This window comes from Athene cunicularia, assembly GCF_003259725.1.
Source record: "Athene cunicularia isolate RWA chromosome 19 unlocalized genomic scaffold, athCun1 chr19_part1, whole genome shotgun sequence".
Taxonomy (NCBI): domain Eukaryota; kingdom Metazoa; phylum Chordata; class Aves; order Strigiformes; family Strigidae; genus Athene; species Athene cunicularia.
The window spans coordinates 6,187,885-6,212,823 of record NW_020799124.1 but is presented as its reverse complement, the minus strand read 5'-3'; the positions used below and the strand labels follow the sequence as shown (position 1 = coordinate 6,212,823).

The 24,939-nt window shown below is 48.4% G+C and overlaps 1 protein-coding gene across 1 annotated transcript in view; it reads left to right on the top strand.

Moving 5' to 3' along the window:
- The first annotated feature begins 1,278 nt into the window (after positions 1-1,278).
- Positions 1,279-24,939, top strand: part of LOC113487333 (leucine-rich repeat-containing protein 75A-like) — a 63,353-nt gene continuing 39,692 nt past the window's right edge. The window contains exon 1 of the mRNA XM_026861852.1: positions 1,279-1,560. Coding sequence (XP_026717653.1) covers positions 1,279-1,560 — 282 coding nt within the window. The remainder of the gene's footprint in view (positions 1,561-24,939) is intronic.

Below are 24,939 nucleotides of genomic sequence, written 5' to 3'. Positions count from 1 at the left end.
GTTGTGGCTTCCTACACAAGTGTTTGCACTGGATCAATGCTGGTGGTCAGTTCTTCCTTACCAAGAAACATCTCCACTCTTCAGTGGTGGCTGTCAAACAGCTGCTTCCATGTTGTTTCTGTAGCGTAGGGGCTCTACCTCACCAAAACGCGTGGCAGGGTGGCAGGCAGGTCTCAGCGTCAGTATGTCCCTGCCCACTGAGTCTTGTAGAGGTCATCTGGAAAGTAAATGCCTTGGTGTAGGTGTGGTGGTGTCTTGGCTATGGGCAGGTGGATGTGTTACCCAAAGTAGAGATGATTTCCTGAAATACAGGAGGACCCATGGGTCTTCATTTTGCTAAATCCCATCCGTGCCAAGTAGAGGAGGCTGCTTCTTGGCTTTACTCTTCAAAAGCGTAAGCAGAGCTTTGAAGAGAAATACAAACCATCTTATTCCTGTCAAAAATAAAAGGCAAAAGGGAAGTGACTTGCACAAGTTCAACCAGTAAGGCAGGGCTGGAAAACGAGCTGGTTCTCCTGGAGCTCCAGTGTTGGAGGGGACCTGTGAGGCTCATCTCCTTGATGGACTGGCTCTAGCCATCCTGTGGGGTGGCTGGTGAACCTTGCTGCATCGTGCCTTCATCTGAGAGAAGTGCTGTCCTACCCCCTGATCAGCTGCTGCTGAGAAACAAAACACAGCATAGATAAAATACTTGAATTAAAAGGAGCACACTATATATAACCCTTCCCCTCCTCGTCCCTGTGCACTAACATATTTCATATATTGCTGAATTCTGTGCCAAAATTCCTCAAATTATTATGTCTAAGGATTGCAAATCATAGAAAATAGTCTTGGAGGGGACCTCGGGAGGTCTGATCCATCCCTAGGGCAGGATCAGCTTGATCTGAACTGTTCCTGACACATCCTTGTCCAGTCTCCAATGACAGAACCTCCACCCCTTCCCCAGGCAATCTAGTCCAGCACTTTGCTTTTCCCATACACCCCCAGTTTATCCTCCTGTTTCCATTGCTGCAATTTTAGGCTCATTCTTTCCTCCCTCTGCACAGCAGACCCAGAAGCACATCTGTGCTATATTTATTCCCCAATTCCAGTTTCACGCCAATTGAGCGGTCGTGTTCTCTGGAGTCATCTTTGATTTTTACCTTCTTGCAAGCGCTCTGTTCGCCTGGTGGATTTATGTCTTGTGAGTGGCATGGGGGTGTTCATCCTGCAGCCCCAACGCCTCTTTTTGGAGCAGATAAAGCACGGGAGTGCAGCTTTCCCCAGGGTTACGTGCTTATGTGTCTCTTCTTTGGTGGTGGGGTGGTGGTGGGGATCACTTTCTTCTTGGCTTCTTCATGGGGACCACCAGTGTGGGCTAATTTTAAGATCCGTGCTAGCACTGGCTTTTGTAGCACATCTAATATTGTTCCTTTACCCTGTTTTCTGCAGGATTTAGGAATGGAGTCAACCTCCCTGGATGATGTTCTCTATCGATATGCCAGCTTTCGAAACCTGGTGGATCCAATCACTCATGACTTGATCATCAGCCTTGCTAGATACATCCATTGCCCTAAACCGGTAGGTACCATGGTCTCATCACACTTCCATAACTGTGCTGGCTTGGGAAACCGCTCTGCTGGGAGCGTGGAACTTCTCCCTGAGTGCCAGGGAGAAAGCCTCCTGATTATGGCTGTGGTTGTGTGTCTTTGGACCAGGAGGACCTGCTTGGAGATTGTGCTTGGATTGCACAGTATCGGGCTTTCCAGCTGACCAAGTGACATTTGCCCGATATTAGTACTTTGGGTGTTAACACCTTGTATTGCAAATTATTTCAGCTTTCTGCCACTTCATGTTTTTATGTTAAAGACCTTACCCCATCAGAAACACTTTGGGCCGCACAAGGATAACAGATCATTCTTTGCCCTTGTGCAATATTTATCACAGCCCCAAATGACAAGAGAGTCCTTGGCTATGCCTTCAAGACCAGGTTTCTAAATAAGCACAGCCTCCGTGGGCTACTGTTTGGGCTCTGACGTGAGCGGGTTTCTCTGTGAGTGCAGCCCTGGGCAGATGTGGGCTTTTAAATCTCTTGGCCCCATTTGCTCGCTGGTGGCTGTAGCAGCATAAGGGCTTTTGGAAATCCCAGGCTGGCTCCCTCCCTTCCATGGTAAATGTGGCTTTGCATGGTGGCCACTGGTTGTTTGGATTTTTAAGGTTTCTTTCCCCAGGCTTTCTTTTAAATAAGCAATGTTGTCCGTATCTGTTTCACAGAGCAGCATAGGCTTAGAAAGGTGTGAAATGGCTGAGCTCGCAAAACACACTGGGTAAGGAGGAAGAGGGGTAAGAGGGAAGACCAAAAGTTACCAGACAGCGATCACAGGAGATGTAGGTGGCATCAGATCTCTGAGGACTTTTGATCTTTTAGTCCTCCTGTGCTGCAGTTCCCCACCTGTAATTTTGGAAGGATGACACAACTGCTAAATCAGTGGGATGTGTCCTGGCACGACAGTCATGGTGTCATGTCGGGCACCAAAGACGAATTGGTTGCAAACACCTGAGATGTGCACCTTTCAGGGGAGATACCTTCCTTCTGCGGGCAAGGGGGAGCTCTCTCAACACCTCTTGAAATTCCTAGGAATGGGCTTCCTCCTAAAGAGACATTCCTATCTGTTTCGTCTTGTTCTGGTACAGGTCAGAGTGTGGCCAGGGAGCTGAAGGCTCATCTATTATGGTTGTGTTTTTCTTCTCCCCTGCACATTGCTTGTCAGGAATTAAAAGTCACATTTAAAACAAATGGTGTGAATTGTAGGAAGAGGCTGAGTGATGTTTTCCAGTAAGCCCAAAGGAGGGTTTGCAGAGCTTCCTGGTGGGATATCTCCATCGTAACAGCTTCCTTGGGAGTGTGGGAGCTGCATGGCTTCCCTGAACTTGCTGCCTGAAACCAATAAGCTACTAAAAAGTTCACTTTGAGCAAAAAGGAAGCCCTTCTACCCCCATAACCTGCATTTGGCTTGGTCGTGCTTGCAGATGTGATGGAGCTCTGTTTGAGGGCCACCAGTAACAACCTCCCAAGACTCTCCTCTGTTGTCCTCCAAGCCCTTCCCATGCCTTTTGTCCCTGGGAAAGGGGGCAGCACCGTGGCATCAATCATCCAGATTCATTGCCGCATGTAAGACTCTGTACATTGATGTAACCTGGAGCAGGGAGGAGAGGTGCAAATGGCCCAGGCCGGGTGTGTACCTGACGTCTGTGGGTCCATCCCCTGTGATGCAGAGGGGTGCAGCCCTTCCTGAAGGGCAGCACCACTGATGTTCCAGCAATGACTTGGGGGGGTACATCTGGGCAAGACCCAACTCCTGTTGGGGTTCACACGGTGAACCCCAGATATTTTTCAGGTGTTCCTGGAGGGGACATGTGTGTCCTCCAGCAGGTCCCAGCGAGCTCATCAGGGCTCTGACTTTCTGCCAAGAGTACACTTGTTGCGCTCTGTATCCTTGGATTTTGTTGGAGGGGGGTGTTTTGTTTGTTTATTTTTTCCTCCTAGAGACAGCAAACTCAGAGCTGGCTCATCTGTTCTCGTCTCTGCTGCTGAACTGCAAGGCATTTACCCATGTCATGCCTCCTTTTGACTTGCATGTGGCATTTTTAAGGAAGGGATCATCCATAGATGTGATGGCGCAGGGGTCCGAGCTGGGACCTGCAGGCATCGCTCTCCTGTACTCACTGCCAATATTGGGTCTTTAATTTCCTGTAAGAGTATATGAAGGGATAGAGTCATTCACTGCTGCTTCTTGTGGATGTTTTACTTAAGAATAGCCTCCACCAGTATTTAAAAATAAGGGAAATTGCTTTTTTTGAAATATTTGAAGATTAATTTTGCTGAGGAAAAGCCAAGGTGATGCTTGGGGTGTGTCTGCCTGGGCTATGGTGTGAAGCTGGCTCTGGAAGTGCTTCATAAAACTCTCTACACTCAATAAACCACGTTGGGAAGGGTGGAGCGGGTGCAGCAGCGTGCAGACATGGCTCGGGGGCAGCAGGAACCCAAATCTCCATCTCCAGACCAAGGATGGATGTCCCATGTCCACAGTGTGAGCTCAAGATACAGACACATCCCTGTGCTGTGTAGCTAAACCCATCCGAGAATACCAATATATCCTCTCCCTTTTCTTATGGAGAACAAGATCCTTTCCTCTCTCCTCCCCCATGGGGCAGTGAGATGAGAAACTGGAGAAACCTATTTTGACGGGCACGTTTCCAGGCAGAGAGGCCCCGTTCCCCTACTGAGGTTACCCTTTTCCAAAGCGTCGTGACTAAGCTGGTTTCTCCTCCACATTTTACCCTGGGAGACTAATGGTGAGCCATGGCCAAGTGTGTGCTCTGTGCTCCTCGTAAAAATAACCTGAGGCCGCTCATGCAACAGCAAATTGCTCTGCTGCTGCTGAATACCTGCTTTCGCATGTCTCCCTGCACGTTTCTTTTGGCACTAAGTGCTGTGCAGGAGTTAGTGCCAGTGTAAGCAGAGAGATGCAAGCTCCTAGTACTGAATCATGGGCTCCTAGCAGACCGTGGTGGTAAAACGTGTAATAGCAAACCCAAATAAATCCAGCACTGAGGCTCTTCTGCATGAGCTGCCGCTCGTTGGACGCACTTGGTCCTCTTCCCCTCCCTTGCACAGCTCGGGGTTTGCACCACGCCGTACTGTTGCTTTGGTGCCTGAGCAAGGGATGGCTTCTCCGGGCCAGTGGTCCCTTAGGAGGTGGCTGTGTCAAATGCTGGCAGGTGGCAAGTGTTTTCAAGAGAGCGGTGGCAGCTGTATTAATGCAGCAAAGAAAACATCGCTGCATTCTACTGTGCAGCGAGGTGCTCCACCGGAGACCCACAGGGGCTCACAGACACTTGCTAAGCCCTGGAGAATCCCGGGGAGATTGATGGGTGTTGCCTTGGAGAGGAAAGCAGGGGCTGCGCAGTTGACAAGTCCAACAACAGCAGGACTGCGCTGCAGCTCCGAGTCCGTGACAGCCTTTCTCGGTGCCACTGACTGTGCTTTGAACCCTCTTTTTATTGGCAGCTCAGGATTCTGGATGAAAAGTAATTTCATGCCAGTGTCTGGTGGTGGTTTTCCGAGATGCTGATTTTCTTCATGTCCCCAGAAGCTTGCGTGTCTTGGTCATCTGGGTTATTTTCCAGCATCCAGCCCTCTTTACCCCCAGACGTCTTTCCCTCCCCGCAGTTTCTTTGACAGAGACTTGGCGGCAGCCTACGAGAGCAGGAGAAAGCTCAGGGCCAGGAGTGTTGCAGAAGTGTTGGCTTTTGCTCTGCTTGCTGAAGGTATGCCATTGCATCCCGTGGCGTGAATATACATGAATATGTAGGTTGAGGCAGCTGTGAACTTGCCCACATCCATACAGAGGTGGAACAGATGGGGCTGACCCATCTGACTTCGGTCCCTATTTACCTGCTCTATGAAATACATGTCTGCTTGGGGTTATGGGGTCTCGCTTTCCTCCTCCCTTCTGGAGAGAGCTCTTCCCTGGCTTTCTGTACGTTGTTTTTTTCACTCAGCCTCTATTTATACCACCCTTAGCTTAAAGGTGACCCCTTGGTCTCTCCTCTGAGCTAAAATAAAAGTTGAATCGTTTTTCCGAGCTCTGGGTAAACACATCCTGGTCTGTATGGCCAGAAAAAAGTTGGCCTGGGCTCTCCAGCATGGCTGTGGCTCAGCACAGTTCGGTGGATGCTTATTCCAGCAAGTAAATTCAAACCAGCAGCAAGGCAAAAAAAATTTAACTTGTGCTGGAGGAGCCTGGAGTGCTTTAAATGAGCCCGCGGGCGGAAATTGTTTTGGGTGAGCTTTCGTATGGACGTCAGGGTTTATTGTGTAAAGGCTGGATCGTGTCTCTCCAGACCCCACTGAGATCCCAGCCTTCCCTAAGGCGCTTGTTTTCGGGTGACTTTTACTAAAGGAGCCAAGTGGAAACTCTTTTTCCAGATCACTTGGAAGTCAGGGTGTGGATTTGGTCCCATCCTTGGTTACAAATGTGTAGTGCAGTTCAGCTGAGCCTGGGTGTCCTGAGTACCCCTTCCTTGAGGGGCTGGGACGTGCCTGCAGCACGACCCCGCAGCGTCTCCAGAAATGCTGCTGGAGCCATGAGAGAGCATCTGCCCAGCTCTGGCTGTGGCTTGCTGGGCTTTCAGATCGAATAAATGCTGCCGTTGCACGTGAACGTTGTGTTGAGTGGTGGTTGTAGGTGTTGCACTCTGTATTTATCACCTTGTGCAGCTATTGTAATCCTTTGGAGTTTATTATCCCTTAGAAGAGGCAGTTGTGCAGCAAGTTTTCCAATGTCAGTTCAAGGGGGTGTGTGCATAGGATCAAAGACATTTGAACAAGTGTTTTCTTCCCCATGGCCATGACCTTGGGGCAGTCTTTTATCTTCCTGCCTCTCTCCAGCCCCGTGGAAAGGGGCCAGGCAAGTTCCTCAGCAAGTGGCTCAGCTCCGGGCACAGCTCACAGCTGCCCCTTTCCAAAACGGGGTGCCAGGGTAAGGAGGGAGTTGGTGCTGCCGGTGCTCTTGGACCCTGAGGTGCTGTCTGTGCCCAGGGTTGCCTTGTGAACGGGGAAAGGGAACAAAATGCTTTGGCAAATCCGCGTGGCGTGGGACCGAGGTGCCCCGATGCCCTCTGTCTTTCCTGCAGCCGCTCAGGTTTCCAGCGGGAGTCATTCCAGGCAAAGGAGCTGAAAACACAAACACATAAGGAGCAAAGGGCCCCCATAAAAAATTCACAGCTCCTTTTGCCAGCAGGAATATCTGGCCATAAACTATTGGAAAATTAAACCGGTTTATTTTTTCCACAGACCAAAGCCACATGTATGGATGACTGATGACCATGATAGGGAGTGAGTCAGGCTTTCCTCCAGCTTGAGGACTTGTTGAACGTGGGATAAGTGCTGAGCAGAGCTGGGGGAGAGGAGAAAGTGAAGCCTTGGGCAAAGGCTGCTTTTTTTTTCCCCTTGCGACTTTGGGATGTTTGACTGCACCAGCTTTTACTGTCCTGGGGACATACTGTAGAAGCTCTTCCAACCCCTGAAGGCTGCCCAGAGTAAATTCAAATTGAGATTTTGGCTTTGCTGATCCCTATCCTGGTGCTTTCTGCGGAGAAAGGTTTTTCTGCTGGTTGGTGGCCACAGAAGGGCTTGGCAGAAGTTTAGCAAAACCCCATCCCTAAGTCCATCTTTGCCCTTCTGTTGGTGCCGGCACCTCTTAGTGTGCAGCTCCACTAAGATGACAGGTGAAAGATGCAACCCTGTTTGCAGGTGAGGTGCTAGGTACGGGCAAACATCTCAGTGTGGAAGCTGTGTACAGCAGATAACTTGGTCCTCGGGTTCCCCACCAAAATTCATAGTGTTTCAAGATATATGGTGACAGCAATGTGTCAGGGAGGGCATTTAAAAACTCTTCTAAGCAATTGATGTAGCTGAAGAGGTGACGTGCTGGAACTGGAAGCAAAATGGATTTTTCCCATGTAGCTCTGGATAGAGTGAAGATCTATTTTCTTGTTTGCTTCTGTGTCATTTGAGAAATATATGCTCAGCGACATCCCTGGCTCAGATGTCTTTTCCTGCATGAGCTCTAAATTGATCAGGTTTGCAGTATGGGTTTGATTACATGAATTGTCACCCATGAAAACAAGAAAGTATAGAAAGAAAGAGTGGTGATTGTGACTTGGATGAAATAATCTATTTCTAACCCTTCTTCAGCCCCGTGGTATAAGGTTTTAACTTCTAAATTATGTTGGTTTTTTTCTGCTCTGCGTTTTTAAAATGTGTTATTTCTGATGGAGTTGCACTGAAGCTTAAAATGAGCATTTTCCTTCTTATTTACTATCCAGTGTACTGTGGCATGTGGCTAAACCTGTATTAATAAACTCAGTTTTTACAGGACAAATATAATCAGGATACTGTGACTGCCAGCTCGTTGCATTTATCCCCAAACCAAGCACATAATCCACTCCTCCACCATCCATGTTATTATTTGATCTTGAATTCAAATTATCATTCCAAGTTTCTGACATCACATTCATTTTTACAGCGGTACGAGCTGAAATTATAGGTATGAAGTGATGACACGTTGAGGGACACTCAGGCACAGTCTGTCGGGTGAGCTTGTCAGCCTTAACGAGTTTCTTACCTTTCCCTTTTGCTATTGATGTGCAAGGAAAAATGCGTCTCACACATCTTGCAAAGCCCTCGGAATCCAGGTGCAAAGTGCTAGGAGAGCACTAAGTATTATTTATTCTTTGCTGCAAGAAACATCATAAAAGGAAGCTGATTATAAATGAAAACCCTCTAATACCTGATACAAAAGCAAAGGGGATGATGCGGATTCAACTAAGTCAATTGTATTCTGTATTAATGGCTCCTTTTTTTTTTTTTTTTTTTGGCTGGTCTTGCTCCAAGTGTGAAGATCGCTCTTTATGGGTATTGAAGACATCTGCAATACATTAAAATATCCAGCAGTATGAAGCAGGCTGAGAAGCTCAGACCCCACTAACGACAACTCTGGTTCTTTCCTAACTTCATTGTGTCATGCCCTCTGCTCATCTTTTCTTTGCAAAAAGTGAGATGTTCTTCTCTAAAGCCCTTGTGTGTGAACTAAAGCTGAGCAGAGTGCCTTGGAAACAGGGGAAAATTGCACTTTGCAGGTTTTTTTAAAATACTAAGGCTAAAAGGGAATAATGGTGAGGTCTGGATGGGCTGTGATGGTATCACTGCTGTCAAATTATTGGGTTTGTACGTGAAGCAGGACTGCGGAGGGACGGGGTGAGCCCTGCCTCTGCCTCCTTGTCCAAGCCCTGTGTGCTATGAGGAAGCCCTGGCTGTCCTTGTCCCTCCCTGCCTGATGAATTTGCTCCCCAGCACTCAGCCTGTTTGCACATGGGGATGTTGAGCATCACAGACTGATCTGTGGCACTGTTCCGCTAGCATCTATTTTTCATTTTAAAAAAAAATACACATTGCCAACACCAGCAAGGAAGTGGCAGGATGCAACCCTTTATTTAAGCACGCTTCATGGCGTAGGAATCCAGGGAGAGTGTTCCTCTCCTTTTAAGAAAACCCACATTAAAACGTCAGGTAGATTATCTGTATTTCAAGCAATAGCACTGTATAAAGGATGCTGAATCTGTATTTCCTCACAGCATGAGTATCACAGCTGTAGGACCAATTGGCCTCTATTGGTGCAAGACACTAGTTTTGTGTTAGAGGCACGTGTGTGTAGGGTTTGTTTGCCCTTAATGCCTGGGCTGCTTTGTTTTCCCCTCTCTGAGGCAGTGTGTGATGGGGTAACCCCCCTTTCTGGCTAGCTAGTGTCTCCCTTGGATACCTGGACTAATTTATGAAAATTACAGCCTATTTATGAAAATTAGGTATCTCTTTACAGACTTTTATACCGGTTATGTCTCTGAGGGAAATTCAGCTTGTGATGGGAGTTGTGCCTGTTCAGTGCAGAAGGGGTAGGCGTGGGGGAGCAGCCTGGGGAAGACCACCTGGCACAGCCTGTTACCAGCGACATAAACACTTCCCTTGGATTAAGAAGTATTTTTATGGGATTGGGCTAAGGCATGGCAGCGTGTGCAGCTCTTACGGCAGTGTGGAGAGACAAAGAAGCCTTTCTCATGTTCCCAGCTATCTAACTGATACCATGTTGGGGTCAGTGAATAGAGAATCTGTGATTTGAAAGTCTCTGAAATGCTGCAGCACAATTTGGGATGAAAGAGGCTGTATAAACACGAATGGATATTGGATGAGCTGAATGAAGCTTTTCAAAAAAAAAAAAAAAAAAAAAAAAAAAAAAAAAAAAAAAAAAAAGTCCAGTGAGGCCAGGATGACTTTTATCAAACTTTTATCTTTTTATCTCTTTTGGGTTGTTTAAACCCAAACTGTCAATGCTGGCTGGCAGAATCGCCACGCCCCTCACTCAGTTCCCATAATAATAAGATGACCTTTCCTAACCACTGCATAGCCATCTGCAAACCCTCCTAAATGCCGCAGGGTAGATTTTGTCACCTTGGAGATGGATCTTACAATGCCTCCAAAATGCCAGGTGTCACACGAGCCGGCAAGTGAAGCGCGAAGCCCTGCGTGCACAGCTTCCCCCCTTCTGTCAAGCAGTCGGGAGCGTCGTGGGTGCCACCAGTTGTCAGTGATGGGCGTCATCACACAGGTTGGAGCCAGAGCAGAAGATTAAGAAAAAGAACCAGGAGCAGGAAAAGATATTTCACGGTGGCCCTATTTTTCCTCAAAAGGCAGCAGTTGCCAAGCACCCGAAGTAAATCTAAGAGCTGAAACCAAAGCAGAAGAGAAGGGAGAAGGGGGCAGGTCAGCACAAGTATTTTAATGCCAAAAAGAGGAGGAATAATTCCATTTTGGAAGGATCTACTGATTCCTAACAGTGGGTCAGTTGTTTCTTCCCCACCTCCTTTTTTCTCTTCCCGATTCCTTCTCCTCTAGAGAAGAGAACCCATAGAAGATGACATAGACCTCCCACTGCCTCTGCTCTCGACTCTGCCATTGAGTCTTCGTGGCTGGACTAAGAAGCAGCTCCTCTCACCCTGTTTCTTGGTGGCCTCCCCTTCATGGTGGGCAAGAAAAAGAGCCATAAGAGGTGCTCTGCTGTTGGTGGTGATGATCAAAGCTCCCTTCTAGTGTTGTGAAGGCTCTTGGAGAAGGGTCTAATGTTTGTCTTGTGGCAGCACCTGAGGCTCAGCAGCTCTGCTTTGACATTAAAAAAAAAAAAAAAGCATTTTCACATGAGGTGCTTGGAGGGTTCAGGTTGTCTTTTGGAAAATCTTATTTCCTCACCTCACACTTGCCCATCTACACCATCTTCTGTGAAGCCAGATCTTAGCTGCCTTTTCTGTAGACCCTCAAGTCAATAGAAGAAATGGTTGTCAGCTGCATGCTCTGCTCCGCTCCCTGCAGACTGATGCCAGCTTTACAGGAGGGTTTTCAGGGGCAGCAGTTTCTGGTCTCTGGATCAAAGAGCTCTGAAATTTCAGAAAAGTCAGTCTGTTAATACACAGGAAGGGTTTGCTGCTCCGCCCTGCCTATGTGATAGAGCTTAACAAGGCTGCAAGTGTGTCGGTGTGAAGAGCATCCGAACCGAGTCCCTGGTCTCTTACTCGATGCATTGCTCTCCTCCAAACACTGTCACTGAAGCAGCATGTCAAAGAACCACTCACACGCAATCCACGCCACAAAACCAATTTGTGTCAAGCAGACTTTGTCCCTTGCTCCCAGAAAATCACAAAACGGGGAATATTACTCAGAGAAACTGTGATGAAGAAGGATGAACAACTGAAGAAAGCATTTGCTGAGCTTCTTTCACTAGAGTTGGCAAGCTTGTGGACTATTTTGTGAACAATACAATATGCTGCTTAGTAATTCAAATATATGCTTGCAGCCTTAGTGAGTCCTGCTGGTGTGCACGGCTGTTTACCACTGTTCAGGTTGATCTTGCCCCCAGCAGAAGAGTTTCCCCCAGCCTGGATGCTGCTGGTGCCATGTGGATGCAGGCTGGCTGAGCCTTCCCATGGGGGTAAGGCGGAGTCTGTGGGTGATGCTGTAGTTGCCCTAATTAACTTTGAATCTTTTCTAAGGACCCTTCTGGCATGGCTCTGGCAGTCAAGAGTTGTGTGTCATGGCACAGAAATACTGGCCAAAGGCAAGTTCCCATCCCCATCCTGAGCTGAGCATCCAGGACTGCCCGGCCCTGCCGCACGCTTCACCTGCAGCCTCGCCAAGAATGGCGAGTAAATGTCCCTGAGGAAAATGATGGTTGAAGAAACAGGTACCTCATTAAACAGTAACAACATATTTTATCGATGGTTTCTGATGGTAATTGACGTTTGAGTTCAGCTCATTTAGCTTTTAATCAGAACATAATTTACTGCAAAGGAAGGAAGCGTATTGATTCCCTGCCTCCTGGCGGGAGCATTATTTATTTGCCTGGAGCACTGAAGAGCGTGTGATGGGGATCCCTCCCACGGTGTGGCTGGAGGGGAGAGCTGAGTGACTTGGGCACTTGGATGGGTATTTTAATATCTGTTTCCAGACTGACTCACAGGTGTGTGAATACTAAGCTAGCAAATGGTCCGCTGGCTGTGTAGATTTGCAGAAATGGTTTAATAAGGACAGTTTGAGGGTTTTAATAAGGAGAAGTTTCCTCTCTGTTGATAGACCACTGCTGATGGCTGAGGAATTGCCCAGCCATGGCTTATGGTTGACTTGGTTCAGGCAGAAAAGTCCTGCTCACCATTTGTCAAGATGTGTGAAAGAAGCTCTAATAGATATTATGACCCAGTCTCAGCCATTATGGGGCTGGAAGCAACTGGTACACCCATTTCTCAACCCTGACCACCAAAGGCAGGGTCAGTGCCCGGGGTATGTTTTGGTTAGCCCTGTTGCATCCCAGTGAGACTGTTGCTCTCCTGCAAAGCAGGGGCAGTTCCCCAGTGTCTGGAGGAAGGGATGGAGATGGTGACGTGTCCAGAGTCTGCAGAAGGGCAGAGAAGTGAGCCCTGCCAAGGAGCACACAGAGCTTAGCTAGCGAGGGCTCAGCAGAACTGATTGATGTAGGAATGGGGTCCTGTGTGATGGTGTCCCAAATCCTGCCTTTGTCCCATGCAATGGACTTGAAGAAAAATCCATTGGTTTCCATATACCCAAATTTCAGCTTCTTTGCTGGGTACTATAGCCAGCCTTTGCAGTTCAGAAGTACTGAGTACCTGTGATGCTTCAGGGTGAGCCAAAACACTCTTCCTACCAAGCAGCTCTCCATGCCTTTTCCTTGCTAGTTCTTCAAGTCCTGTATGAAGAAGGGGAAGAACCTTTTATCAGCATTTCACAGTAGGAGAAAGTGATTCCTAGAGTTGGGAAGGGCTGTACACAACCCTGTGCTCATCGGGACTGAAGCAAAACACCTCTGGGCCTCGGAAGGCTCGAATTTCCAGCTCATCCTGGAATTTGAAGTTACTCATACTTAGCCAATCTGCAGCATCACAGCTGTCTTGACATATGCTTCAGGCTATTTCTTGGAGCAAGGAGAATTTTTGCCCTTTGCTATTGATCTCCAAGCTCTTGCCTTTGCAGCCCCCAGCACAGAGTCACCTCGCCTTGGGGGTTTGGCTGTGCCAGGTCTCTGAGGTGCTCTCACCCCGCCAGTCAGAGGAGATGGATGATGAGCAGCACTGCAGATATGGGGTGGCTCAGGGCCCTGTGGCGTGCTGATGAGGCAAGAGGAGCCCCTCTCTCTAGTTCACCCCACGTGTGCGATATGTCTCCTTCCCCAGGGAATCGCCAGGTAATTGCTCCTTCCAGAGGGGATGCAGCCGCGCTGTCTCTCTAGGGCAAAAAGTAATAAAGAAATGCAAAGAGCCGAGGTCTTGCAGATAGGGAACTTGCCAGCAGGATTTTCAGCAATTGCTCTTCGTAGATGTCAGTGACTGTGATTTCTGGCCAAAGTCCAACAAGCGATTATCTCACAGTTTGGGGTATTTGGAGATTTGGGTAAGAGCTTTATCCCACCCTTTCCATCTTCAAAGAGTTTTGCAATCATTAGGTAATTTGCTAATCCTTCGGATTTCTCTGTCACTTCCAATTTTCTCCTTTCCATCCAGCTTTCCAGGAAATCCCCAGTACAGCTCTCGTGTCTGCATTCATAGTTTTACATCCGCTTGGAGCACTGGATGAAGTGGTCCTGCTCCCTCAAGCCTCGCTGCATCCCGGAGCTGTTGCTGGGAGAGCTTGGCTGGAGCGCAGCCACTGCTGTTAGCTGCTGCTTTGTTACTGTGATCTTATCTTTTTTGCTTTTAAAAAAAAATAATTCCCAGTTCTCTTGTGCCTACAAGGGCCCCACAGTGGTTAAGGAGTTGAAGGCGAGTGTTGCTCTGAGGGTTATGCCCTTGCCCTGGGATTCAGGTTTCTGTGCCCGCCTGTAGCGGGGACCAGTGAGAACTGATGCGAGGGGGTTGCTGCCACTCCTTCCCAGGCTGTTGGGCACGTCACGAGACTCCCAGGGCTTGTGGTGAGGGGCTGAGAGCCCCTGTGGAATGACATAAATATTTGCAGTGGTATCCCGGGGACACTCCTGCTCTCCTCCAACAGCAATAACAGACTGGGCTGGGGTTTGCTTCCCGTGGGATCTGGTGTGGTGCAGCTGAGACACAGGCTCCATAGGAGACTTGCTGGGCTGGGAAAGTCTCTACGCAGTGTCCTACATCTGGGACATAAATAACCAAATCTGCTACTGGTTTAACCCCGGGGGGAGAGGGGTACAAAGGATGGCGAGCAGTTCCCTGTGTTTAGCAGCAAAGGCAGGTGCTGGGCTCCGAACTGCAGTTCCCAGTGGGATGCCCCCTGAGAAATGCTGGCTCCTGCAGAGAGAGTGGCTAGGGCAGGGTCTGGCTGAAAAGCCACGTTTGCTCAGGGCAGGGTGGTGGGAGGTATCACAGACACGGTGCAGAGCTCCATGCACCCGCCACTCTGCAGCAGGTGTCTCCACCCTGTGTGTGTCACCCCCAGGCAGGGTCTGGGAGCAAACAGAGGAGACCCCTGGAGACACAGTGCTTGCTGCAGCCTGAGGCCACACGGGCAAGTAGAGATATCAGGTCTGTAGGTGAGGGCTGATGCTGTTTGCCAAACCCTGGAGAAACTTTGCCTGCAAACTCTGGAGCAGTGGCAGTGCGTGGTGGGGAGCAGCTGAACCCTACTGGGGAGGAGCTGCCCGGGGACTCTGCATCCCCCAAGGCTCAGAAATCAGTCCTCCCTCTCTGCGTGTGTAGGAGGGAGGCGAGTGCCATCATCTGCTGAATACACCGACTTCAGCAGACGTTAGAGGTTGGCACCTCTGACCCCTCTTCCCATGTGCAGTCCTGTCAGTGCAGCACCTCGCGTGTTTTTCTGTCTTTGCTGTTCTACGCCAGGTGTAATGATTAACTCAGTGTGTTGTTTGCTGAGATATTTCCAGGGTAATGAATGATTTTTAGCTGCTTGCTTTGTTTTATGATAAATGCCTGTGTCTATCAGAAGGATACAGATGCATTTGTCATTAAAAGGGTGATCCAGTGACCCTTCCAGGAATGAACACTGGCACCTAAATGGCATTAGTGACTTTGTTTATAGTGCTGAAGTGGGTCCAATTTATTTGGCTGAGGATGTGTCTGTCAGGAGCATGTGTTGGAGTGGTGATGCTCAAAAGCCGCCTCCACAGTCACGGTTTTACTCTGCTGAGGATGGAGTCAGTGGCATTAGGCCATGCAGCTCATGGGTGCAAAGCAGCACGCAGATCCCTTGCCATTCCCCACGTCGTTTGGACTCCTGCTCATTTATCCTCTGCTGTGGAGGCTAAGCTGGGGACCCTCCAGTAGCTTGCTCAAAAGATTTTTTATATTCTTTTTTGCAATTTCCCTTTATCTTACATGTTCTCCTCAGGGCTATCTATCACCTTGAATTTTATTGCCTTCTTTAATTGCTTCTCTGAAGTCCAAGTGCAATATTACTCCAGGATCCTTTTGAATAACTTCCCGAGTTGCTGCGATCCCATTCATCTTGTACTTCTGGCTCTGTTGATAAGACCTATTGTACGTTGCTTTTCATTTCAGTGTGTCAACACTGAATCTAATGTATGGCACTTTGGCCTTTCATCAAAGCAGATGGTGAGCACTGCATCTAGCAGGACCTGAGCTGCAAAATTGGTTTCCATTTCTTTTCTTTGTTTCTACAGATTTCCTCTTTCAATGTTCTGCTACTGCTACAGCTTCACTAGCTCCTCATTTGGGCTAGATCAAGGCAGGGTTTAATTGCTGGGGTCCTTGGTATTGTGTGACTGTCCCAGCACTCCGTACTGTGTCGGGATGCCCAGGGTGTCCAGTGTAGATGTCCTCAGCCATGGGTTTCCCAGGTTTGGCAGTGGCTTTGTGGTGTCAGACCAGTCCAGAGCTAGACTAACCTGGCTGGTTGTTGTAGGAGTTGAATAGGAGCAAACCCTTCACTGAGAGCAAAAGAATTAACCTGGTGCTCAGTCCCTTGCTGGTCATCTTAAGGAGCTCAACATCTACTCCCATCTCTGCAACCAGCATGCGATGGCAAGATGGAGCGACCTCATGCCTTTTTGGTTTGGGCCACGTTGGGGAGAGGGTTTGCACCATGGATAGATCTGCCTGGAAGCAGAGGATTTGGGGTTTTTTGAACCATGAAGTTAATGCATGTGCCACACTCAACGGCCGTTTGGTTAACTTGATCAAAACCAGTTGCTCCTTTTGGACCAAGGAGTTAATGGGATCTTCTGGAGACTGGCTGCAGTCAGCATGGAGAGGAGCAATGGGTCAGGCAGTTACCCTCAGCTTGAGAGCCTGCTTATCCCTGGGGGCAGCCCAGCAGTCCCCAGGTTGAGGCCACTTACGGTTTGCACCAGTTGCTGACTTTCTCCCTCATTGAGTTTTATGTTGCTGTCGACCAGGACTCCACAAAATGTTAATTTTGCTGTGCTTGCTGCCAGAGCTGACGCTGCCTGCCCTGGCACAGAGCACCTGCCATCTGCTCAGGGACACCTTCACGCCACTGCTCCTGCCAGTGTGTCAGCCTGCTTCAATACAGTGGTGAAGACCAGAAGTGCTGCTTAAGCTGCATGCTCTCAGCCCGGGGCTTGCAGCTAATCATGGCCACAACCTTCAATTAGTCTTACGCAAAAGCATTTTCAGTTTAGGGACACGTTGTGCAGTAGCTGGGGCTGTCATTCCTGTTTCTGTGTACCTGGCCTGATCGCTGCAGGCCTGGGCATGGGGTTTGAAATGATACTGGATGGTTTGGTTGCTGGGTTTGGGTTTTACCAGGTAATAGAACGAGTTTTCTGATCAAGAACACTGATGAGAAGCGACTGCTCTTCTCAGTTCTTGTAAGACCTCCAGAATGCTCCTTCCTGGACAAAAGGGTTGCTGCTGGATGGGAAGTTTTACTTTCTGATAGACATTTATCACAGTATAGTTTATGGCTTGATGGAAGACTGGTCCTTCTCAAAAAAGCACCATCTTTTTCTTTTGCCTTTTATTTATGCTACTTTAGATAGCTGCTTTTACCTCTGCCCTTCTTTAAGAGGGAATTTTTGATGCTAAAGCCAATATTCTAGAAAACCAGAAGGAAGGGAGGAGGGTTTCCAGTATGAACAACATTACTTACCCAAACAGCATCTGGAGCTGCTTGGTGGGTTTGCATTGTCTCTGTGCAGCTTTTATGTCTCTGCATTTCTATTTCTGTGTATCTTTTAACATACTTTCAGTAGGATTCCCCACAAACCACTTCCTAATATTTGGGATAGTTATATATGAAAATACCACTGCACAGGGTGATTTGAAACAAGATGTAGTACGTTATTTGATGCTAAGCTTTGACCATCTGTAAGGCCTGCTGAGGTCCTTTGGACCTGCAGTAGTCATTGTGGAATGCAGCATTGCAGAACAGAAGTGAGAGATTTGTCCAAGGTGGAAATGCTCCTCTCCTGGCAGAGAGCCTCCAGGAAAGGGACCTGGCTGTACATGGTATTCTGACAGCCCTGCGAGGGTCTTGCTGGCTGTTCTCAGGTCTGTGACCCAAATCCTGCACCCCGTGGACCCAGCTCCACCACCAAGTGCCCTTCCACAGTGGGAAATCAGGAGCTGGTTTGGTTTTGTTGTCTTTTCAACCCTCCTGCAGCTCCATGGATGGGTGGAGAGGGGACACAGGCAGAGCTTGGGAAGGACTCTGCAGTGAGCTCACTGCTGGAGCCGTGCTGAGAAAGGAGTCACCAAGCCTAAAGCTAAATTTCCCATGCCAAAAAAATGCATTTTTCCTGTAAGAAGCCAAATGCCTCTTCTCATATGAGAGACCTTCATTCTCTTACAGGACCAGCTGTTTTTTTCTTGGCTATTTCATAACTTGAATTAATCCTGGGGCACATCGTTCCCTTTACAAAAGTCATCGGAGTGTCTCTGCTGCCAGTGAGTGCTTGGCCCTAACCTTGAGCCCACGGGTGTTTGGCCCCATGGCTCCATACCTGAGGAAATTCAGGAAAGATCAAGTGGATTAGCTCAGTTGCAGTGAACCCTGCTGGGAACAATCTCATTCTTATTAAAATGGTCTTTATTAGATTTGTTCCATTTCTCCTCTGATTTGAATCAAAATGGCCTTGATTTATTTTCAAAATAATTTCTACAGGGGGGTATTGGGGTGGTTGAATGAACTCATTTAAAGCCATATTGTCACTTTGTTTGGATTTTGTTTTGCTCTGTGTGGGCAAGATCTATCACTCACATTGACCATGTGCCCATCTCTGCTTGCCTTCGGGCATCATCCACCTCATCACTCATTCCTCACGCGCTGCCGTCTCTTCCCAGAGGAGTCTGAAATGATGGAGAGGGAATTGCAGTATCCTTGGTGATACGTTAAGGACACCTCCCTGGAGAGCTCTTCCCTACAGCGCAACGGGGATATTCACACGTGCGTTTTCATGCTTTGCCCAAGGAACTCAGTGGTGCCAGAGGGGTTTGGTGCTGGTGTGGATCCTTCCCTGCACACCTGGATGGGCTTGTAGGTAGGAGCAACCATGAGCCTCCTGCAGTGGGACGATCTCACACCAACCTGAGCACTCGCTGCTGCCTGGCTGTTGACATGTTTTGGCCTTTGGTGAAAGGGGAATGGCTGATTTAAAGCCTTTACTACCTCCTCGGCTCCTGGTCTCACAGGAGGGGGACGGTTCGCTGGAGAAAACTCCATTAGTGCTTCAAAAGGAAAGTCTGGTGGTGGCTTGCTAGGGCTGGGGCTGGCTGCAGTGCAGATGTCTGTATGCAACAATAGGCTGCAATTTAGCCCCATGCTTTGAAAGCAAGGGGGGAAGGGGAAAAAAAAAAAAGAAGAAAGGAAAGAAAAAAAGAAAACCAGAAAGCCATTAGATGACTTCAGCTCCGCGTGACTACATCAAAAGGGAAGGCATCGTAAATTCGGTTTCTATTAAACCCCGGGGCCCCAGCACTGGGGAGAAGGATGCCGTTCTGGTGCCAGTGACCAGGGAAAGCCGTTTCAGAGCTGCGGGAGCAGCTGCAGGTTTTGGGTGGGCAAAGCTTTTTCCCGGCTTCTGCGCTGACCTGGATGTGTGGGGGTTCAGCTGCTCTGCGCTGGTGGATGGCACATAGGGCTTTCGCTTACGAATTGCCCGAGATGTGTCCCTGGACCTTCTCTCGCCACCTTCCTAGTAGGGGTTTGGAGGTTCCTGTGGCACATCAGCTTTGGCGCGTGTTAAGGATCTCCCGGCACGTGAAAGCTTTGGCACATGGGGCCATTTCACAGTGCCGAGACAGCGTTTCCTTTGCGTTTTGTTTTCATCCTTTTCAAACTCTGAAGTCTATCCCTACATCAGCATGGGTTACTGGGGATCTGGTCTCATTTGCTTCTTGCTAATTTGTATCTGATGAATGTCAAAGCCATGGAGGATGATCTGTCTTAGGGCTTCCTAGAGCACCTCTCACTATTTTATGTCTTTGTTTAACTGTGTAATAACTCTGTTTACCATTGTGAACATAGGTTGGGTTTTTTTTCTCTCAACTGGTTGTTGGGTTTTTTTTTGCTTAAAAGCCCAAATTATTATCCTAGTGTCCTAGCTAATCACCCAAGACAAAGAAAACAAGGAGGAGGATTTGGAAGAAAATTCTCTGTATTTTCTGGGTATGAAATAGGTCATGTTATAAGAGTCACCATCCACTGAACTGTATGGACAGCAAACTTCTTGGCTTGAGGGGTCTCCACATCAGATATTTCGTATGTGGGGAACGGTGCTTCCAGGATGAATGCAGTTTTCCTGGCCTGTGGCTGCAGTGGTTTGTGCATGGAGAGAGCTTTTTCCACATCAGAGCAGCAACTGCAAATCCTGCAGCATCTGGAAAGAGACGTTGCAAGTTTGCAAAGTGTTTTTAAAAGAAACAGGAAAGAGGAAGAAAAAAATTTAAGTCAAAATCATTATTTGGGAGGACAAATATGGAATTTCTTGCATTTTTTTTTTTTTTTTTTTTTTTTTTTTTTCCCCAGAGATTGATTGCGAGTGACAGAAATGTGGGACTGTGTAATAACACAAGAAAAAAAAACCTGTCGCTTCCTCCAACCCGGGATAATGGCTAATTGTTCTAATTTGGGTCAATCCCCTGCTGTGCTGCAGCAGGAATTCTTTACCAGGGCTCTTTAATCATTAACATTAACCTATTTTACATGATGTTTGGCCCCGGTGCAACCCCCCAAGGGCTCTGCACACCACCAGGGATTCTGCTGCTGGAGGAGGAGCGGGTGATTCATTTCTTAATGAAAACAAATTAATTTGTAATAACATTTTTATCACAAGGTTTTCATTTGCTTTGTGTCCTTCTCCGAGCTCTCTGGCTGCTCCTTTTGGAGCAGCCTTGAAAATTCAGTTTGTGAATACAAAGCTTACCTCCTTGCATCTCCCAGCAGTCCTGGCTACACGGTGATGCAAGGGCAGGCAGTGATGCTGTGATTATTTATCCCCAGCGAAAACGTGGTCCTGTTCATCCCATGTTTGCTTTCCCATGGTGTCATCCTCCTGCTTCCAATTACCCCGCTCCCTCCACCAGCAGGGTGGTGAGGAGCACGTCCAAGGATCGTTCAGTTGTGGTTAAAGGTGGTGTGCAGATGCTGGGTGATTCCTCACCAGCAGAATCTGTCGTGGGGTGCTGATAGAGGCCAAACAGTTTCTCTCCTATGCTGCGGGTGTGAGATCATCAGTGAGGATGAAACAGGGGTCCCCCTGCAGAAACCAGGGCAGGTTTAACAGGACGGAACGGGGGTGAGCCTGGCTCCTAGCCTTTACCTGCTCTTGTTTATACCTGGGGTTTAAGTGATTCCCATTTCAAGCACTGTTGCTCCGTCCCTTCATCCAGAACTCTCCTTTTGGGGCTGGAGCCGGGGTCGGGAGCCCGGTGGTCCCCAGCACATGCCTGGGGCACCCCCTCTGCCATGGGGACAGATGGGGCTCGACTCATGCCACTCCCCCTCATCTTCCAGTTGAACGAGATCCCACTGGGATAGGGCTGGGTGCGGATCACAGATGGGGCATATGCCATGAATCCCTCTCCCAGCTGAAGTCTGTTAAAGGATTAAAATCTCATGAATCTCCGGGCTCCTCCCGGCACTGAGCAACCCTCTCCTCCTCTGGAGGGCTGGAGCAGGCGAAGACAGAGAGTGACAAGCAAAGGGGCCCTTTGGAGGGAAGAGCCTCTGCTCTCAGCTTTCCCCTCATCCCTCCTCCATCCGGCTCTCAGCATCGTGTCTGGTGGTCGGGAACTGTGCTGGGCCTCTGCCAGCTTGGAGGGAACACAGTCAAGTAGAAGCCAAGACGTTGCCCCAAAACTGCTTTTTGAAGCCAGTGCTTGCACCACCTAGGCTTGCTCTTTGTGGGCTTTGTGAGTCTCACCGAAAGCCAAGGTGCTGCATAAACGTGCTCTGTGAGACACGGCTTGTCTCAAAGCCTTCCAGCTGAGCAGCCAAGATGAATGCAAAGGAAAGAGGACGCTGTACGGCTTTCTTGCTCCTTGCAAAGAGGCTTTGCCCCCAATTTGGGTGCTGCTTAAAGCAGGTTTTGCTGTGTGCCAAGCACAGGTTTCTTCCCCTGTTGATGTAGGAGCTCCACAGGCATGTGCAAGATCACGGCACTGAGAGCTTTTGCAAACTCACAGATGTTTCCAGATGTGTAGCTGATGGATCTGTAGGGAGCTCAGCTGAGGGCTCATCACCAGCACCTTACCAGCATTAATCAGCTGGCCTGAGAGTGTAGTGCTAAGAGAAAGGGCATATCCCAGCTCTACAAAACAGGCTTTTTCCTGGCAGCATCGTCAGCTGGGAATGCTGAACTCTCTGTGTGGTCTGTCCCATCTCCTCAAACCCTGGGATGCTCTGCAGTTTTCCTCCCAGAGCTTGGAAACCAGAGTAACAAATGCACATTGCCATGCACGTGCACCGTGAATACCTGATGCTACAAGAGGCCAGTTCTTCCATGGCATGGCTGGTGATGCCTTTGCTAGAGATTCATCCTGATGCATTATTTCAGGAATGATTACTGCTGCAGTTTGGTTCTGGTGGTAATACAATACGCTTAAGTGAAAGTGGCAGCTCTCGCTGTGTATGTCTTGTGCTTGATTATTGTCCGTTCTACAGAAAGAGCAGTTTGCCAAAACTCAGTGCTGTGGGTTTCAGTTTCTGCAGGTTGTGGTAAATCTGCCTTGCCACTCATGCACCCTCTGACCACAAACCCCAGCCTTATATTGATTTGTAATGTAAGTGATGTGATACAGACTGATGTAGGTGGGACAGACAGACCTCTTGTCCATTGCTTTTGATTTTGCGGGAAGTGATTAATCACTGGAAGCAGCAAGGGAGGACGTCAGCAGCATCTGCCCACCCAGTGGGGTTTGTGTCTTTTTTTGCATCGTGCCTGAGGATGCGGATGGTACAGAGCAGAGAGAATGCTGGATGGAGAGCAGGCGTGTTCCCCTGCCTCAGAGGGAAGGTCGGCATCACAGTGTAATGCTGGCACGGTGTCAGGAAGCCTACAGCTGCCCACGGGGATGGTGCTCGGCATCACTGCTCCTGCCAGTGTAATGCACTAGCCCCCGGCTCTTCTGACAGCCCCACATGTGGTGTTCTCCCCGTTCAGCAGGCAGCAAGGTTAAAAGTTTGTCAACATGAGCAAGCTGGGCTGATTTTTAAGCTGACTCAGTTTTCAAACAAGGTCTTGGGCTCAGTCCCACCAGGGCATGCGTCAGCTTCAATTATTTCCTGATAGATTTGGATCATAAACAGAAAAAAAGCTTCGTTTAGACCATAAGATGAGTGTCCAGCTCTGCCTTTGGCACCGCATCAGCTAAATCCCTTCTTCTGCACAAGTGTTTTGTGCAACCCAGGGTAGTTCTTGTATGCTGGGGGTCAGGCCTGGGGCTGCTCTGGAGCCTCCTGCAAAGCTCTCGGGAGGAATTGCAGAGGTTTAGGAAAGTACCTAAAGAAAGGAGGCTCTTGAGGCAGAGAGGCTTGTGTCTCACCCATGGGCAGATAAAGTGCAGTGATGGGAACGAGATGTGCAGAAGCAAGGAGCCTGACCCCAAAATAATGTGTCTTATGAAGGCTCTGAAATGGGCTGTTTATTTATCCTAGTGCTAAACTGGGGCATTTATCTACAGACCAGCGTGGAAAAGACCATACTTTTGTGTCTGGCTCATACCCTCATACAGTACTGAGACCAGAAGGAGATGCATGAGTTGCTGTGCACCTAAGTTATGTTCTCTAAATCATTATTTTAAAACCCCAAAATAGAAGTAGCCCAATACCTGCAGGGCTTATGAGTTGAGCTTGATTGTGAAGAAAAAAGGGCTGAAGGAGTGGACTGGTTTAGATAATCATGTGAAGGATGAGCTGGCTGTGGCCACTGATGTAGAGAGATAAGACTGAAAATATGTTTTGCTCTGCTCTAGCATCTTGGAACCCTTGATGTGTTTTATTGGTGTTGGTGGATGATTTGCTGGGTTCTGTTGAGGGAATTTATTTGGGCTGAATTTCTCAGAAATTGGCTTTATGTGAAGTTCAGGTCTTGAGCTTCCACCAGCTGTCTGGACACACCGCTCAGGAGGTCTGGCAGCTGCACACCAAGGGCCAGTGTGAGCATGCTGCTTGGGGGAAAAGTTTCTTATCAGAGAAAGAAGATGGTCCTGCCACGTTTGTACCAGCAAAAAACTTGTTTCTTTTACTTTCTCAGCTTTTTTGCCACATTCATCTTGTGAATTATTTCACTTCCCCAACAGTTTAGTTGTTGGGATAATACTGGAGACAATTAAATTCAAATTGTCTCTTTCAGGTTTATATTGGAGGCAGTTTGCAGCGCTGAATTGCAACGTGGTGGCCACTCACTCCGCAGCATTTTAGCATGTTTCCTTTTTTAACAAGAGTTTTTCCATGCAATGCATTGAGGACTTGGATATGGAAACCCCTGTGCAGTGCTGAGGGCGGACGCTGTTATTTCAGGGGTTGTTGCAATGCTTTGCAAGGGTAACAGCTGGAAAAAAAAATAAAAATAGATTAAACAAAAGCTGATGGCACCAGGCAGCTTGCTGTGGATACTATTCAGGGGGGTTGGAACTAGATGATCTTTAAGGTCCCTTCCAACCTAAGCCATTCTGTGATGATTCTGTGATTATGCAAAGGTTAAAAAAAGTAGGTAGGTGTCAAAATTCATGGTGTTTTCTTCTCACATTAGGGATAGTGGTTACATGATGAGGAAGGTGTTGCTGGCAGAGAGCAAATGGAGAGCAGTTAGAGGGAGCAGCTATACCATTGCCTTCCCAAAACATTTTGAGGCTTTAATTAAAGAATGGCTGCGACGTGTTTCCAGACCTTCCAGCGGAAAACATGAAATAAAATCTTCTCTTTTATTATTTTTTCTGTACTAATTTGACAGGCTGAGCCTCCTCAGGTTCATCCATCCCCGAGCCTAGAGCACTAGATATTTCTTGCCGCAGGGTTGCCAGCGGGAGGGGAGGTTTCGGCGTGCCTGAGGTTTAGCATAGGCTGAGATCCTGTTGAAATTTGCGGGATTAAAACCCTCATTTGAAGTTAAGCACGGTGATAAATGAGGCGTTGAAAAGTATGGGTTAAAATATGCTCTTAAACGCATACTTCCTCCTCTGCAAACTGGGAAACAGGAGGGATGGCCATCAAACACGTAGCGAGCTCAGATGTGAAGTGGCTCCTGCTCGCGCTGTTTCCAGCTCGTGCTGACGTGGCGGTTTCTCTACGCCGTGTCCTGTTGATATCTGTGGATCCAGAGTTTCCACCTGAGCTGCCGAAATGGCCTGATGGAGGCGGGGGGGGGGGGCGGG